The sequence below is a fragment of the Cnephaeus nilssonii genome (assembly GCF_951640355.1).
Source record: "Cnephaeus nilssonii genome assembly, chromosome: 10".
In the NCBI taxonomy this organism is placed as follows: domain Eukaryota; kingdom Metazoa; phylum Chordata; class Mammalia; order Chiroptera; family Vespertilionidae; genus Cnephaeus; species Cnephaeus nilssonii.
The window spans coordinates 17,743,160-17,762,367 of NC_137081.1; the positions used below are offsets into that span (position 1 = coordinate 17,743,160).

The 19,208-nt window shown below is 38.8% G+C and overlaps 1 protein-coding gene across 7 annotated transcripts in view; it reads right to left on the reverse strand.

Moving 5' to 3' along the window:
• IKZF2 (IKAROS family zinc finger 2) overlaps nucleotides 1–15,898 on the reverse strand; it is a 145,875-nt gene extending 129,977 nt beyond the window's left edge. For 3 of the 7 annotated variants that reach the window (XM_079783187.1, XM_079783186.1, XM_079783182.1), the window contains exons 1-3: nucleotides 15,101–15,169; nucleotides 11,950–11,998; nucleotides 11,011–11,115 (exon numbers count right to left, since the gene is read on the reverse strand). In XM_079783187.1, the coding sequence (XP_079639313.1) occupies nucleotides 11,011–11,115; nucleotides 11,950–11,998; nucleotides 15,101–15,109 (163 nt within the window). In that variant the 5' untranslated portion in view covers nucleotides 15,110–15,169. The other 4 variants (XM_079783188.1, XM_079783184.1, XM_079783183.1 and 1 more) reach the window with 4 other exon arrangements.
• Between the last annotated feature and the right edge of the window lie 3,310 nt (nucleotides 15,899–19,208).

Here is a 19,208-nt window from a genome sequence, read left to right on the forward strand (position 1 = left end):
CGATTAAGTACCTGGTTTACCCTCACATATCTCAAGGTAAACTCTATCAATAGTTCAACATTCCCTTCTTGTACCTAGTTATCCTTTGCATTTATAAACATACGCATGGGCATACACAACACACACACACACACACACACACACACACACACACACACGTGCGCGCGTGCGCTTTTGAAACATAAATGGCACTTTCTCCATACATCCAGTTGTATGAAAGCAACTGTTTAGTCAACTATAACTTCTCTGATTTGCTGAAAATATATCTCTACAAATTTGCTACCAGCTATTGGATTCAATCTGTGAGACCAACTAAAACTGCTCAAATTCATCAAAAATGTTTTATGCAAACAGCCTTACTGTAATAACAATTTATGTATAATAATTTATTTTAAATTGTGTTTTGTTGGGGGACAGAGGGTGCTTCTTTTTTGTTTGTTTTTGTTTTCAAGAAACTGAATCCAAAAACTGTCATTAGGTCATTAATCTGTCATAGTTCAGACAGATGGTGATGTGTAATTCATATTTTCAGAGTTTAAAAACAGCAGACTCTGAAAAATATCTCAGATTTCTTTTTCTAGTTCTCAGTTATATCCAAACAAAATCTATTACTCCTCTCAAATATTTTGCAAACATAATTTCTTTTATATTTCAAAATATTATATTAGAATCAGTGTTTTTAAAGCTTTTGTAATTTTAAAGCAGTACCTAAAATGATCATGTACAATTTCCTATTTTAAATACCTAAAAATATTTAGTCCAGTTTCTAATGATCTAAGTAATTGTTTCTAATACAAACAAATGGACCTATTTTAATTAGTAATTAAACATATATCTTCAAGCCTAAAAGGTATAGATAAAAATGGTTCTTTTCTCAGTCAAAAAGGTAACATATATTGAAAATAAGGCAATCTACATCTGACTATCCACATGTTAAAGATATTTACATTTCTGATTAAAAGACTTGTAAGACATGTCTTACAAAAGAAATAGATTTCCATATGTAACTATTACTTGTTAGTGTTTGTTTTAAACAACAAAAACAAAGCATGAAGGGTCTTCAGAAAACATGACTGTAGCAGAAAATGTTTTACATAGTTGTAGAAGAAGTGGTACCTATTTAGAACTAAACCAAAAATTCTTAAAGTTAATTCAAGGGAAACAGAGCAATGCAGGTCCCCGGCACTTCAAAATAGGACCAAGCCCTGCATACTGATGTCTTAGTAAGAAGCATGTAAAGTTGATATAGTCAGGGGTAAGAAGAGTTACAGCTACCATGATAATATGAGAGCAATGACAAAAACTTCAAAGGTGCAGACACCCGGAATGTTCATTTATTAGAACGTGACTTTACACTGATTAATTATGTGCTCCTCAAAATATCTGCAGTGCATGAGAAACGTTAATTGGAGCATTTCATTTTGTACATGCTACTAAAAGTAGTTTAAAAAAGTGATAAAGAACTGATTTTAAAATTATAAGCATACAGACTACAAATTCTAAATTTGCTATATAAAGTTATTAGTAATGAGATGATGATAATAACTATAAAATATTCACAGAAACATTTACATTAACTTGGATTCTATTGAATATGATTGTATAGAATCGGAAAACTTAAGAGCTGTTCAGAATCTTAGAGATCATTTTTTGGGGCTGATCATTTTAGGAGTAACACATGCTTAAAATAAATGCATACCCAAACAGAGAAAATAACAAGTAAATTGGGATGTCAGAATTATTTCAACATCAAAGAAATCAAGTTTCCAAATTTCCTCAAATGGCCAGAAGCGCATCATTTAAATACAGATGTGCAGCATGCTAATCATAAATAGTTCCTTAATTCAATAAATGATGACTGGGTTTCTACAATGCACCAGTATGACACTGTATACTGGAGATGAAGTGAGAAATGAGGCATGAACATTGTCCTCAAAGGCACACATCTGTGAAATTGCCAATGAACTTCTTTGTAATCAATGTGTGGACCAAAATGAAGCTGTATGTTTTGAAAAATATTCTTAAGTTCACACTCAGTCATTAAGATAGCCTTCCCTATTTGCTAACCTAAAACACTATAATTTTCTATAAAATCTCTTTGCTGTAGTCAGACTACTTCAATGATTTCTGATTTCATGAAACTGGTGAGACGTTTGCTCCGGTTGACCTATAAACTAACTCTTCGGAATCCCCAGCCAACTTAAGGTGTCTTTCTCAGGTGGCAGTGCTATTTTCCACCTTCATCTATAATAGATATTAATACCTCTTAAACCACATCACCCATCAACATTTCTGTGAATGGAAGTCTGACGTAATGGTAATAGTTGGGATATTCTTTGTAGGTGTTATAAGATTGTTTTCATAAAGTTAATCTACGAAATCAACATTTAATAAGTATAAAATTACATTAAAGAAAGTGAATGGATCCCAGGCCTGCAAGAATGGTTGTAACCTGGTTATATATAGTAATATGTTAAAGACTGAAACTAGAGGATTTAGCCAAGGAAGCTGAGAAGAAGAAAAAAGAAAAAGGAAAAGAAGTATTTTGTCTGAGCTTCCTTAGGGGATCTAAATCCATGTCCATCCAGGGAAGAAGGAAATGGACAAAGGACTTGATCCAAATGGTAAGGTACATCTAATGTGATGCTGAACATATTAGGCTCTTTTAGTTTGATGCCATTAAATATTTGAATTATATAACTAACTTCCTTTGTGCTGATTTCTTGCTACCAAATGCCCTTCACTGATTACCCATATAGATGGGTTCGTAATAACAAACCGATCTGGTCAAGCCAACTGGAGTGATTGGTTGGGGTTAATTGGTTGGGGTGTTTAGTTTGTTGTTTATTTGTAGTCAAAATATAGATATAAATTGGCATTTTGGTTTTAAAGATCAATTTTGTAGAATTGTTTAATGCAAGCCAACCCTGAGATATGGGTCTACTCTAAATGTGCTGCCAGTCAAGTTGAGAAACTTGTACGACTGAGCACCAAATCTTGCATTACAAAAAAGTTCTTAGGGAAATGTTATCCTGTGGGAACCTATCCAAAAGCTGGTTGTATTTTTGTTTGTTTCATTGTGTATTTTCAAATTTATTTATTTTTAAAGAACTCTTGATGGTGAAAGGCAAGAAGGAACTCATTCATCTATAATGGATATGAATCATGATGAGCACATCACACTTATTTGCTTCTAAATGCAAAAGGGTTATCTCAAATACATATCTCCAAAGAAAGCTTTAAAAACATCTCAAATAAGAAATGAATTCATTTGGACCCTGAAAAATAATGTCCTTCTCTACCAAACACACTTACATATTTTTTGTGCCCCAGCATCAGCAGTGCATCACACAAAGTAAGTGCTTAATAAATGTTGGCTGGATCAATGTTTGAAAGATGAAAAATACCTCTCTAGAGATTTCTGAATCTCCACATACAGGAAATCTCAGATGAAGTATTTCCATCATTAACATTCATTTGGAATCCCATGGTGTCGCAGGTAATCAAAGCTTACATTTTTAAGATGAAGTTCCATAACAGATATTTTTGAGGCAAATAAGTATGCTAGTTACAATGTGTTTTTTTTTATATTACACTTTTCCCTCTAGGTAATTTTACCCCTGGGGGGGGGACAGTATTATAAGTTTTCTTTTCATTAAGTATATAGCAAACCATTTTCAAATATATATCATGTATGTATATTTATCTCAAAGCTTTCAAAAAAGCTCGGGATAAAATTATTAAATTCTTGACAACTAATGTGGCAGATCTGGTCAGTATTTAGTTAACAAATCATTCCTTACATATTTGAAATTATATATTTATTTATAAAGAGAAATCATTATAGTAGAGACATTGAAGTATGTACCATACATTAGCCTCATGATTTTTTAAAATGTATAACCATAAAAGGTACGATATTTAATATATCATAAAATTTTAAGGAGAAGGGCTGGCATATTTTGTTTAAAAATTAGTAAGTCAATCACATCAACTAATCCAACTTCTGAGACCAGCATAAAAGGACTCCATTAAGCAAAGAGAGTTCATTAAAACCTGTGCTCATACATTTCAATATAGAATTTTGATTTAATGGGGCCGTGAGGGAAGTAAGGTCACTGATCAAAAGCTAAGAATTACTTAGGATAGAATTTTTAAGAAATACTAAACTATTGTTAAAGTAATACAGGAGAGAAAGAAACCAAGTCACAAGATACATATTAGATTTCTCTAATTTGGAAAATTCACACTTGAGTCTAATCTATCCACCTGCCTGATTGCTATCCTCTCCCAAATTCTACAGGTACTTCAACCTCTCTGTATCCAGAATTAAACTCAACTAAATATTTTCCTGGAAACCTACTCCAATATTCCCTGTCTGCCCTCATGGAAACTATCACTATCTGTCTAATAATTTAGGGGTCATGAACTTCCTCCTCTCCTTTATCCTACTATCTAAGTCCAGTCCACTTTAAGCTATTATGTACTTCCCAAATCCTTCTCTTTCTTATTATCCCCATCACCACCAGCTCTCATGACTCCTCACTCAATCCCTACCACAGTCTGTTAAAGAAGCCCTGCCTCTCGACTGGTCCCCATGCAAATCTTTCCCCCCACATTGCAGCCACCGTGGTCCAAGTCAGTCAAAAGGCAAGTCATCTGCTTTGGCTTTCTTGAAAACGAAATCCACATTTCTTCTTATACAAGATATGTATTATCTTGCCCTGGTGAATTCTCCAGAGTTATCTCTGGCTTCCGATACCTCGACTCCAACTTGACAAATCTAGACATACCAACCTGCTTGTATTTCCCAGAACATGTCTGTTATGTCCCAGCTACCATTGTGGGTGAGTTCACTGAAAAGCCTTCTACTTCTCTCCTAAGACCTATTCATTTAATAAGTCTCAGCTCAAGCTGCCTCTCCTTCTAGGAAGTCTTCGGAATTAGTACCCTCCCTGCTCCATTCCCCATAATAAATAGATCGCTGGCTTACCACAGTATAATGCCCTGTTTAGATGACTATCTTTCAAACTCTAGTGTGGGCTCCTGGCGGACAAGGATGGTGTACTGTTCACCTTTGGATTCACCATACAGTGCCTGGCACATAAAAGCCTATCAGTACTTGCTGAATCAGTCAACTAGAACAACGCAGCAACATGTCAAATGCATGTAAGTGATCTTTATATGCTAAGCTTACTTCAAATTTGAAACACCTAGACCATTACTCCCAACATGCACAATGAGCAACAATCGGGCCTACCACTTGATTAGTATTATCAAATTGAGAATTTATGGTACGACCAGAGGCATCAATCAAGCGAAATTTTAGACGCAAACTTTCTAAGAAAGAATTGATTCTAGATATGGATAGGTTACTCGATTAAGAGGACTTTTTTTTTTTCTTTTTCCATTCTTAATTGCTGGTGTCTTTGGAGCACTGATAGTAAATAATGCTTTTTCTTTACATGTAACCAAAAACATAAAACTAAGAAACATTGAAATCCAATAAGAACAGCTTCTAATATAAAGACAAACTCTACTTTTTTCTTAACCGAAGTCTTCATAGATGCTTGCAGTAAAATAAGGGTTTTTTTTCCTTCCAATTTTTACCCTAAATTATTAGCAGTGCCTGCCTCTGTTCCACAGACCTATGTTGTAAAAAGGAAAGAACAAAAGACCTGACTTTCAAACAGATCTGGATTTGACAACACTCTTTCCTTATGAATCATGGGACAATGAAAAAGTAACGCGGCTGCTCTGATAGCAGCAGTGATTATTTATTGGATAAGCCAGAAACTGTGCTAAGCATTTTGAATATATTGACTCATTCCAAATCTCACAAAAGTCCACTGAGGTAGGGATTGCTTATCCCCATTCTACAGATAAGGAAACTGGAGCTCAGCGATGTGAAGTAACATGCCTAAGGTCACACAGTAAGCTCTTGGGCAAACTAAGAATTCTAGCACAGGTCCATATAATTCCAAAGCCCATATTTTTAGCCACTTACAATCTGCTGCTACTGAGCCTCCGTTTTCTGTATTGTAAAACAGAGGAACTATTAATCTCACAGAGCTGTTGTGGAAACTAAGTGAAATGGTATGGATGCATATAGCGTAATGCTAGGAGCATCCTATGTATACTCAGAAATTATGCCCCCCTTCCCTTCTCTCATTCCAGTAGTGATTAAACATTTGTAATAAGGGAAATAGTTCCTAAATATTCCTTACCTATTTCAAAGCAGAAATATTCTCAGTATTGATTAATTCACAAAAGGAAAAGACTCCCAGATCAATAAGTGTATTTGATATAAACGGATATAAAGGAAAAAGGAAAGAAAAACAAACATATTTTACTGTGACTGTGACGCTACTATTGATCTTTCAGAATAAGATCAACATATATCAATATTCAAAATTAGGGAAGAAGGGCATTAGACCCAGAGATCCCAAAACACTAGGGCTTGAAGGAAGGCTCCCAATAGATCCTAATTAATCTGGTTCCATTTTTAAAAAACTGTTCTTCCAGTGGGGAAGACTTGGAAAAATATAGAGGCAATATGGATAATGTTTCTACAATAAATCGTTTTGTTTCTCAAAGACAGATCTTTATCCTTACTCTGAAACAGCCTAAAAATGGGGGGGGAAGGGAGAAATTAGGTACAAAGAAAAAAATACAGCATTTTTTGCTGTTAATTCCCTGCATATACTTCCTTTGGTTCCTTTTTTTTTTTCTTTTGGTACATAGCCATAACACTTAGCTTTCATAAGGTGTAAATAAATAAAATCAAACTTAAAAAAATTTTCTAACAAGTAAAAACTAAGATAATTTTTTAACACAAACCTCAGTATTACACAATTCAAAACAGTGAGTTTTTACATCAAGTCCACCTGATGTTATATTAGGGTGTATCCTCTGGGAATCCAACCAAGAGTGACTGCCAAACTAAGCTACAGAAGACAACTTGGAAAGCTGGTGAGCCCCCCAAATAAGTTACTTTTTAAAAGAGCACTAGAGCAAGATTATCTGATGTTACTCCACCCTCATAACAACCCTCTTCTACTTCTGTAATACTGCTTTTGTCACTAAAACCTGGGTCAGTACTGGGCATGGTGGGCATCCTGTGATAATGACATTACAGAGAAACAGCAGTTAAGTAATCCAACTAACCTACAAGGTAACATCACAGTTTTATGTCCCAATCCTGATAACTTCTTCCTTTTGCCAAGGGACCTAAAAGGCCGACTGATTTCTTTAAGCTTCCATTTCCACATATGAAGAGTGGAAATCATAATATACGTCTGCTGCTAAAAATGGAAACTAGCTAAGAAAAAAAGAAATAATTGTGAAGCACTCTGAAAAGGATAAACTGGATTCCGTAACCTGGTTATTGGTCAGAGTGAAACAAGAATTACTAGAATGACTACTTCTCCCAATTCCATACGTGCCATCTGGCCATCAAACTGATAAATAATATTGACTGCGAACTTGATCCATGTAAAGTAAAGATTTTAAAGTCATAGAAACAAAGTTTGTGTCAGGCTGTATTTTCCTACCATTTAACTAAATCCAAATGAAATTTACTCACTGGCATTATAATAGTAGATGATAAGAAAAAATATAATTAATTACAATTTCTTGAACCTTAAAACTGTTTTCCAATATAGTCAGCAGCAGGTATAGAAACCAATACTGAAGCGACTTTGCAAGAATTGGAAATGCGCTAACCCAGAAACAGAAGGAATCACAAAGCAAGACTCATCTGAGAGGCCGAAATACAATATGGATTATTTTTATATTGTTCTGTCTGAGTTGTCTGTCTCAGATTCTTAACTTCCAGAAGCTATTTTTAAAATAACTTAACACTGTGTATTTCCAGTAGCCATCAAGGCATATACTGTCATCCCTGACACCGAAGGTTGTCAGCAGACTCGACATGTACACTAATGATCTCAGGCAACAATGCTCATCTTCCTATCAAAGAGATCCTTATTCCAGAAGAAAAAGTCTAAAGTTCTCTAAGAAAATTCATTCTACAACATAGGACGCAGTCATTATAAAATGTTAAGATCAACTAATACTTCTGACTTCTTTTTAAGATTATCTTATTTGCTGAATTTTAAAACCCCAAACTGTCAGGCATGGTAACATTTTTAGTTCTCTCCCAAGTCGCTGATGCTCTCTTCTAGCCCTGTCAAATAATGATAGCTGCTGTCATTATTTATTATACAATAGCTGGCAGCAAGTTGTACATATACTCTTCATCTCAAATAGCAAAAACAAATGATTACGACCTTATTGTCAAACTGACCACTTTCCTAAAGCCAAAATAAGGTGGCTATCATATCTTATCAACACTTTACTGCCAGAATAGAAGTTATTTTATTAAAATAAAAGGTTTTAATTATTTTATTTTTTTTTCTAAACTGTTTTAAAATAACTTTTTCTCTTACACGTATACTCCTGTCCTCTCCTGTTTGCTACTAGAGGCTGTCTATCTGAGAGATTTCCACATTTACTTTTGGCTTTAATACTTTCAATCAAAACTGCAATTCTGTTTTTGGAAGCAACAGCCCTTCAGGAAGTATATATGAAAATATTAACAAATGCAGAAAATAAATAAATTCTTTTCACTTAATGAAGGCAAGAATGTGTGTAAAGGCATTTACGAAAACCAGTGATCTCAGACACAAGTGATTTGACAGGTCAGACACACACACACACACACACACACACACACACACAAATTATTTCAAGTTATAGAAAAATATGAGTGACAGATTCTAAGTCTCTTGTTCAAATTAGACAAGAGTCTCTCTCTACCACTTTTTGCTTTGGCAATCTCAAATGCTGATATTCTCCTAGATCTAACAGAAAGGAAAAAATGGGTATCTTCTCCATCTAACACCTAAGTGGGTAACCTAGATACTGTAAATAGAGGCTACATAAAGGATGCAAGACAGCTCTGAAGTGAGAGCCAACATATTTAACCTGCAAGGCTTTGGAAAAGAACTTGAAAACACGTGCAGCTTCGCCAGAAACCATACTAACGTGAAATTGCCACGGGCTAGTAAGTTAAAAACAACAACAACAAAAAAACCTCTTTACCAAACCTAACTTAACTGTTAATGGGTGTAAAAAGCCCACACGTCAAAAGCACAACTCTTATTTGTTCAAACTGATCACGTCTGCACGCTGCACTATATATTTAAAATAAATGGGTGAACTACCTGTTTGAAGCCAGTACTTGCTAAACCAGAATCAAATTCACAAATAAAGGAGGCAATTAACAAAAAACATTTTCCTGCTGATGTTATAGTGGTGGCTAGGGGATATCAGTAAAGTCTATGATTAACATTAATATTTATCCCCTTATATTCAATGCTTCTAAGGCCAACTGTTAAATAGCTGGCTAACAGAAATTGCAAATTCATCTGTTTTTACCCTTCAGAAATCATACAAAGATTATCTGAGAAGTAAAAACCTATTCTACCAAAGAACTAGTAAGATTGTAAAAACGTTAAAATGTAAAAACTGTAGTGCCTACATTATATTAATAGTGTAACTTTTATCAAATCAATAGCCAACTAGCAAAAAAATAAAATAAGTTAATGCTACAAGATCCATTATAAGACATTAGCACTATAATTTAATATGTATTCACTCACTACCTATTAATTTTTCTTTCTACATGATAAAGGAATTTCAATGACTGCTTCTAGAATGAAATCTTCCCATTAATAAAAAGAAAGAAAACTATTAAATAAGTAAGTTCACATAGTTTAATAAAAAATTCAAGTCAATAGCTAGAATCACTTAAAGTTAATGAGTTGCAAAATGTATTCAATAGTACTCTATATACTTTTGCTTATAATTCAGTAGTCTTTACTACTTACAAAGCTAGTAGGTTTATAGTAACCTTAAGTTTTGAGAACTGAAAGAGGGAATTGGAAAGGAAATTTTGTTCTGTTCAGATAATGAGAATTAACTTAGGGATATGCTCTCATAATTCAGTAGGTGATTCAGTTTTCTTTAGTTATTAAACCTTCACTTTTTTTAAAAAAGGAAAGAAAATGCCTTTCCTTCACATATCAACCAAATAGAAAACGTCTAATTAAATAAAGTTAAATATAAGTCAGACATCATTTCTATACGAGAATATAACATATACCGACACTATAAGGGAAACACAAGATTTCAAATAATGTTTGAGTAGGAATATCAGAGCATTTTCACTTGATAACTAAACTGATAAAACATTATAAGAGAAAACAAACCATATTCTTAAAGTGTTTTATCTCTGTCCCCGATAGCATATAAGTTGTTCTTTCCTTACACAAAAGTGTTTACTACATCAATGAATGACTCTTCATCAAAACAGTAGCCAAAACTGTCTATGCCTATAAGTTCAAAACATCCTTCCAAGTTTTCTCAGTTCTTCTCTGGACAATCCTAAACAAAAAGCTCTCACTTTATTAGAGAAATGGATGTAAATGAGTTCTACAAATTTTCAATTACACTTCACTTCCAACACTCTGGAGGAAAAACTTGCACGTTTAAAAAAATAAAATAAAATAAAAGCAACACTGCAATTCTACCACTGATGGACTAGCTTTGTACCAAAGCAATATAATATTATTTCATTTTTTTACTGTGAAGAGTCCTTTGGAAGTGACGTGTTTCCATCTTTTTTTTTTAAAAAAAAAAAAATCCAACAACAACAACAAATCTAGTCATAAACCTGACAAGTCAAAACAATAACCAGAAAAGCCTAACATTTCTTACCTGATACAGGTAAGCACCAGCTCCCAAATGCCACCTTGGGATAGTTCAGACTAGTAAGCAGACTCATGTTTTATGATACTAGAATGAACAGGAATAAATCTCTGTTGTTCTTTCTTTAGCAAAATCTATAACAGCAGCTACACCACAATGTGAGAGGACCCCACAGACCTAACAAATTCAAGGCTGTTGCTAGAGAAATAGGGGGAAAAACATAAAAAGAAGACTTACTGCTTGTCATGTGACTTGGTGAGGCATGCTGTCCATTGGGTGTGCTTGAGGTGAGGTCAATTGCCATATTGGAGTGCTCCCTTTCAGGTGAAAGCTCATTGTCACCTGCTTCCACAAAATAAAATCTTTTGGTCTCTGTTCATTGTCACAGAAAATCTAATTACCAACTTTGTCTTATGCAGTAGCACGAATAGCCTTGAAATTGTAATGTAATATGCTTTTCCTTAAAAGAAACTGTAAGGCAATATAATTTAGAAATATACAGTAAATGAATGAAATGACAAAAAGCAACAACCAGCCCCCCCCCCCAAAAAAAAAGACAAAATTTCACTATCACAATAATCGTAACTGTAAAATAAGAGGAATTGGGACGAGTTGATTTCTAAAGTATTCTTTAGTTTAAAAAACTAAATTTCTTTTAAAACCTAATTTAATCCTTGAACATACAGTATTTATAATGAGCATTTTCTAAAATGCTGGCTCGCAGAAAGTTGGATGTTTGAAAGGAGAGTTGGCTAAAAACATGTCAACTTGTTTGTTTTGAGCCAAACAGGTTGAGAATTTAGAAGCGAATTCTCTTTCAGAATCTGAGTCCAATAACGTAAGCTATCCAGAGCAATACATATTTAGTACACGCCATATTAGTAGACATATATGTAACCTGACCTATTGTCAACTCAGGCAAAGTAATCAGCCAGGAAAGCGTGGATCTGCTAAGCTCTACTGATTTACCTGTTATCTTTAATACAGTAAGTATATTTCTATTTCACTGTATGCTGTTATTTTATCAAACTCACTTTAAGGGTGAAGTTGTGAACAGACAGAAAAGAAGAGCATAGAATCCGTGATAAAGACTTACAGTTGAGAAGTTCAAGTACAGGTAATACAGAAGCAGAACTTTGTTAGCAATAAAGAAAATTCATGGAAATGAATACTTACACGTTATATAGCCATCGATAGCCTCTGTTTCCATAGTCAAAGTGCAGTGCTGCAACACAAAAGATTAGACCCTTAACACAAGGATTCCTTTCAGTCCTGCCCTTAAATGCTTAACTTATTTGAAGCTCCAAGCAGTTAGCCCATGTTGCTGCGGCTGCAACCTGTGCCTAGGAAACATACTACAGTGTACTGTATGTGCTCATTTGCAAGTCACTGAACTCTTTCTGCAAATGATCTGATTCCTGCTGGAGATAGGATAGGAAAGATAAGTGTGCTGTGAGATGGGCTGCAGCAAGAAAGGAATGACTCTCTTAATCAGAATTTACTTGGTTCAAAGAGAAACCACCACCACCACCACAACAACAACAAAATCTAGGGGGCCATCTCCAACTTTAAAGGGGACTTAAGTATTTTACCACTCACTACTTCCCACAAGCGCACTGCAGTTTGAGGACTTCCCTGGTATACAGATAGCTCTATTCACAATTGTTGCAAGTTGGTTCATCATGTTCTAAGAGGGAGGGGTGGGGAGGACAAACATACACAAGAAAACAAAACAAAACTAAAAAAACTTCGTGCCCAAGTGTGTCTCTAAGATTTCTGCAGCCGTTACCCAACTCCTGAACTTGTATTGGCGTTTTAGCCTACCCCAAGTTCTGGGTAAGCACCTGTTCAATGTAACCTTCATTTCCTGCCAGACCGTGGTTGGACACAAATGCCAAGCTTACTTAATACAGTCTGATTTTGAAAATTTCATAAACTTTTCGCTGTTGGGAGAAGGGAATCACTTTTTTTTTTTTTTAAAGTTTGGGGAATTATTCTCATGCACCAATGACGCAAAACACGAACTTAATTCTCAGAAACAAAAGTAAGCTGTATGAGATGACACCCCCTAGCTTTGATTTCACATCACGAAAAGATCGATAAGCTAACTGTATTCTTTGAAAGAAAAAAGTTTAAAGAATTGACATGTCCTGAGGAGATTTTTTTTACTTATTTTTTTTTCCCCCTTTGGCCCTGGTCCTTTTTGCCTTTAGTTTCAAAACTCTCACTGCACCAGCAGCTAAATTATTCACAATGAGCCATTTCTGTATTGATCGCCAAGTATATTTAGCCCTGGCTCCTGGAATTTCTCCATTACTTACTGGAAAACAGGCAGCTTCACTTGTCTCCAAAACCACTTCCCTTCTCCCTCCCCTCCCCTTCTTCACCACCACCCTCCCTACCCACCCCCTCCACCCCCCCAAAAAAACAACTTTTCTTTCTTTATGGAATAATCAGATCAAATTCCCAACTCAGCCACTACATAGCACTTAAATTTCAACCTGCTGTACTGTTATCAAATTCTTTCAAATTATGATTACATAAGGCGTTAAAGAAAGGCATCCGTAAAGTTTAAAAGGGGCCCAGTTTCTTCAGCTATTTTACAAATGAGTTTATCTCTTTAAAAATGTACACATTTAAACACACACACACACACATTAAAAAAGAAAGAAACGTCAGGGAGAAGCGAAAGAAAGTCTGCCCCATCAATGAAATGGTTATTAACCCTCAGAGAAGGAAAGCAAGGAAAAAGAAAAGGAGAAAGAGAAACGAAATGTACATACAAAAGGAATTGTCCCCTTGATTAAAAAAGATTCATCACCATTTCCAGCTCTGTCGGGAGATCTCAGCTTCTTCTAACCCCTCCAGGAGGAGGTGACAATGTCGGGCTGAAGATACACGGAGGGAGAAAGAAAGAAGTTTTTTGTGGTTCCCCCCCCCCCCCCCCCCCCGCCTCTCTCTCTCTCTTTCCCTCCCCGGCCCCCTCCAAGCCAAGCCCCCTGCAGAGTTCAAGGCGAGGAGGAAGGAAAAGCACTTTACAGGTGGGTCATTCCGAGCCCAAATCCAGCAAACAGATCGGCTGATAAACAAAACCAAGAAATGAGAGAGAAGGAACACCCCCCTTCTCCTCCTCCTCCTCCTCCTCCTCCTCCTCCTCCTCCTCCTCCTCCTCCTCCCACCCCTCCCCCTCGTCCCTTTGGGATGGTCTAGTAGGAAAAGTCACTCTGGAATGGCACCACGTACTTTCAGGAAAGAGGAAAAAAAAAAGAGAGAGAGAAAGAGAGAGAGGTCAGTCAGTGCTACAGCAATGCGATTAACGAGAAGAGAAAAAACTTGATCCACCGGTTCTTTAAGAATCGACCAAAAGCTAAGACAAGAAAACTGAAAGAAAAGGTGGGGGGGGGGGGTGGGGGGGGGGGGAGGTTAGAGGGGAGGGACGGTCAGGCAGAACCCAGCAAGGAACCTAGGCCAACTTCCCAAGACTGCTCTTTTGGCAAAGAAAGAAAGAAAGAAAGGAAGGAAGAAATCTTAAATCCATCCCTTTCGCCCATCGTGGAACCTGTCAAAGTGATTTAACTGCTGCCTTTTTGCATGTGTCATACCTGTTTTGTTTTGTTTGCTCTTTATTAAATTCCAACAGGATCTGGGCATTACCTCCTCTCTGGACAGCTGCAACCCACGCCAAGCTACCCGACCTTTCTTGGAATTCAAGTTAAAAACAAAGCAAAACAAGCCCAAACCCATGACAGCGAAGAGAGATGAGAACTGATTAATCGATGAACACCCCAGAAACAGAGCTCCAGGAGGGGACCGGCTACGTGCAGGCGGAGGGCACCGCCGCCCACCCGGTTCCCTGCGCGTCCTTTCCCAGACACGCTGACCCTGCTCATCGCCACCAGCCATGCCTCCCGGAGAGGAAAAATATCTACATTATGGTTATCACCACTGGTCAACAGCAACAAGTCATTTGATCGCCTTACCGTGCAAAACCGAGAGGCTACATCATGACGCTTAACTTTGAAAACACTCCCCCCACCCCCCCCCCCCACACACACCTTTGCAAACCGAGACACACATATTTATAGATCCTCTAGGAACCAGAAGACAAATACAAACAAGAGCTGCTCTTCCCCACGCCAAAGCCAAACGCAGATTTACCTCAGCAGTGCATGCAGTACAATAATCCCATCACCCTTTTGTTTGTGTTTACTGTTAAGTGTGTCCTCTCCCTTGCTTGCCTTCCCGTGCCTAACGTGTGTTTGTGCACTGCGGTGGGCGGTGGGAACTAAGGCAGTGGATCTGTAGCTAAGGGTAATCCTGTTTTTACTTCCTCCATCTTCAGCGAGGAGCAGGGTTAGCCCGGGACAGCTGGTCAAACCCCGAGAAACCGATCCGCCGCCGCCGGAGCACATCTCCCCCGCCGGCCGGGCTCGCGCAGACGCCCGCGGGCGGAGGGCGGGCGGGCGGGCGGGCAGGCGGCGGCGGCGGCGGGCAGGGGGCGCGGGCAGGCGGGCGGCCGTGCGTGCGTGCGCGCGCGCGTGCGTGCGTGTGTGCGGGCCCCCGGGCGCCCGTGCGTGTGGGAGTGGGGGAGGGCGCGCGCGCGCGGGCGGGCGGGCTGGGGAGGGCGCGGAGTGCGCGGGTCTGCGCGCCGGGCCGCTCGGCGCGCTCGGCAATCGATTACAGGACAAGTGCGGCCCCGGCGGCGCGGCGGCCCCGGCGGCGCGCGCAACTGCCTCGCGCCCACCCGCGCGCGCGCGCGCGCGCCCGGCCTCGCCGCCCCCCGCCCCCCCCCTTCCCCCGGCGGACCCCGCCCCCCCAGGGCCACCAGGTAACCAGCTTTCCTAGAGTCCCACGGCGACCCCGACCCACTCATTCCACCCGTCCCCCCCGCGCCCCGTCATAATAAAGCTCACGTTCTCTGCCGGCCGGGAAGGAAGGACCGCCAGGGAGAGGGGAGGCTCATTGCGGCCGCGGGAAGTTTTCTTTCCAAAGCGGGTTTGTGGCGAGGCCGGGCGACCGGAGCGGCGGCGATCCCGGCGCCCGACGCGGAGCTCGGGGCTGGCCGTCCTGGCCCGAGTCGGGCGGCGCGCGCGGACCCACCCACTTGGGCTTCGCAATGAACTCCGCGGTGCAGTTCCAGCGGACGGCGCCCGACGGGCCGGGGCCCGGGGGTCCTCGGGGAGGGACCGGGAGGGAAAAAGTCGGGTCTGAGATGCGGCCCCAGCCCTGACTATTTTGGAAGCGCTTTCCGGGGCAAGTGTGAAATTAGAGTGTTTGCCTGCGCCTTCTTCCCCGGGCAACGGCCACATCCACCCACCCAAGTCCAAGGCACGCGGGAGGGTCCGAGAAGTTGTGGGAGTCAGGTGCCGCCCCTCAGGACCAGCCATTCGGGGCCGCACAGCTTTTGGAAACGGATTTGGGGACGGCTTCAGTGGATCGCCCTGTTAGACGCGTGTTCTGGCTGCACGTAGCAGCCTTGGGCGTTTTTCTTGACCACATTGGCAAAGAGAGGGGATAGAGACTTCTGTAATTAAAGGGAAAAGGAACACGAAAGGACCTGAAAACACTGAACTGTGTGGCTGGCGTTTGAAAAACACGCGAAAGTCTTAGGACGACCACCAAACAGCGTTTCTGAGAAACCGTATCGCAGATTGGGAGGAAAATCGATGCTGAAAGAGGAGGCGCAGGCACCGAACTCCTCCTTCCAAGAATCCCAGAAATAGTTGCTGAGTTGCTTTTTTTTTTCTTTTTTCTTTTCTTTTCTGCTGAGGATAGAAAACGACACGTTGAAAATAAAATCATTAACTATTAACTATATCGTAAGCACTACTCTATGTCTGGGAAATTTTGGATGACGTCTTTCCTTTAGATTTTGTGGTGGAGGAATTCATTCACGCTGGTGCACACTATGTAATGGATGCCGTATATAGCTTGTATAATACTAAATGTACCTTTTATAGTGAATTACTTTTTAAAAGTTTATTAGACAAGTGTAATCAGTCGGCTGGTTACTAAGTTAGGAAACTTTATAGTTTGGTGCCATACTGAAAAATAAGATTACCCAATATTCATTGGAGAGCAAGTCATTTGGGCTCAGGCTATCAATGACTTTAAGACAATTTTGAGAGAAATTGCAGTTCCGACGAGTTACACGTTTTGTTTTTCTTAACCTGTCAATTCGGTAAATAAAAGTAATTTTCTTGATGACATATTTTAGGAAAGGCAACAGAATTCCACAAATCGTTTTAATCATCCCAATAGGTAGCAAATATTTTAACCTTAAATTACCTTAGAAAAGTGGAATGTTGGTTCCCAGTATATAAATGGTAACATAACTTCTCTAAATTGCCATAACTCCCTCCTAAAAAAACTAAGCCTAAGTGTTTAAGTATCTACAAAGTTATGGAGGTCCTCAGGAAAGATGACTTAACACTGAAAATTAAGAGGAAATGTCTGGATAAACATTTTAATGCTTTAATAGAAGAGTAATCAATATGAAGTTTTAAGGAATTAACTAAAGTTACTCAAAGTTACCACAGTTGATCAAGTCCTTGCCCCCTGGCTGATTAGAGCTTAATTTAGCTCCCTTGAAAGACTATCCTTCTCACAAGTTGCTTTCATTGGCTTCCTAATCACCAGAGGCACACTCTCTCCCTCTAGTGGCTAAGCATTCAGACATTTTACATTTGGTGACTCTGTCTCCCCAAGAATTGGGGTGGGGGGGGGGGGGGGTGAGGGTAAATTGGCTCCCAGATTTTAGGACGGTAAATGATCACTTGTGAGAATTAGACCATTTGGGGAAACTTGTTCCTCTTTTTAACATCCTATGTTCCTTTCTAATTTGCAGATCCTGGCATATCCAATTTATCCCAAAGACATCAAGATTATGTTTACATATTACAGCTCAGGGTTCTATTTCATCCTCTGCAGTTCAATAGTCCTGGCTCTGAGACTCAGGGTTCCACTTGTGGGAAGAAACCTTTTATAAACTGTAGTAATTCACTTTGTTCATAGTTTTTCTCAACAGTATTTTTATAATGGTTAGAAAACATATTTCCACTTTTTACCCTAACTACACTGCACACATTTTTTTAAGTACACCTATAGTTAGCCTGTGCATAAAAATGCACTACCAGGGAAGTACAGTACCATCCTATTTGCCCATTGTATCCAGTTGGATAGTTAAATTTCCACTTTGGGGATGGGGGTGAGGAGGTGGGGAGAAAAGATACCCCACCCCCACCACACTTCACACAGCTGGTTCTTCCTGATCCTGCCTGTCCCATTCTGCTGAAACTATGCCTTCCCAGCACCAACTCACCTATTAGCGCCTTGCACATTTCCTTCATTATACGATTTGTAATTATTTTATTCACTATAATGTCATCTTTTTAAGGGCAGGGATTATGTCTATCCTACTAACAACTGTTTTCTTAGAACCGTGGTCGGCAAACTGCGGCTTTCGAGCCACGTGCGGCTCTTTGGCCCCTTGAGTGTGGCTCTTCCACAAAAGACCACGGCCTGGGCGAGTCTATTTTGAAGAAGTAGCGTTAGAAGAAGTTTAAGTTTAAAAAATTTGGCTCTCAAAAGAAATTTCAATCGTTGTACTGTTAATATTTGGCTCTGTTGACTAATGAGTTTGCCGACCACTGTGACTTAGAACTAGCAAAATATTTGGCCTGAGTTGTTACTCAAAAACATTTGCTGAATGGATGAATATAAAGCTAATCACATACCTAGTTCCATGTGTTTAAGTGTTTTCAAGGGACAAAATGCATAGATATCGAAGATACATTCTTATCCCATAAATAATTTGGTCACTGGACAATGTGGCTCAGTTGGTTATTGTCCAGTACATCAAAAGGTTGCTGGTTCAATTACTGGTCAGGGTACATACCTAGGTTGCAGCTCAATCCCGGTAGGGGCCATGCAGGAGGTAGTTTCACTCTCATATCCATGTTTCTCCCTCTCCCTTCCTCTCTTTCTCTAAAAATCTATAAAAAAATATTTTTAAAAAGGAACTTGTTCAAATCTTAGATCATAAGTCATGTTATAAATATAGTATACTTAGTTCTGGCTTATGGTTCATGTGAAGAATGTGATATAAATTGGTAGATATAAAACTTACAAGTGTAAATAGTAAAAGTGATTAAAACTGTATATCAAATGTAATTTTGGTTAAGTACATTTATGTCCCCTCTGTTTCATAAATAAATAATTTCATGTTCATACCTGATTATTCATGAACGAGGTTGACCATTAAGAAATGCAACAGATTTAATTCTATAACCACTAAGTGCAATTAGCAAAATAAAATTTTTAAAGGTAGTGTAGCTAAAAGGGATGTTATGGAGTATTACTTTTGTTTTCTTTGGATGGTTTATTTTATCTGTTTTGGATTTAGAAGCCCTAGTACCCTTTAAAGGAATTTGATT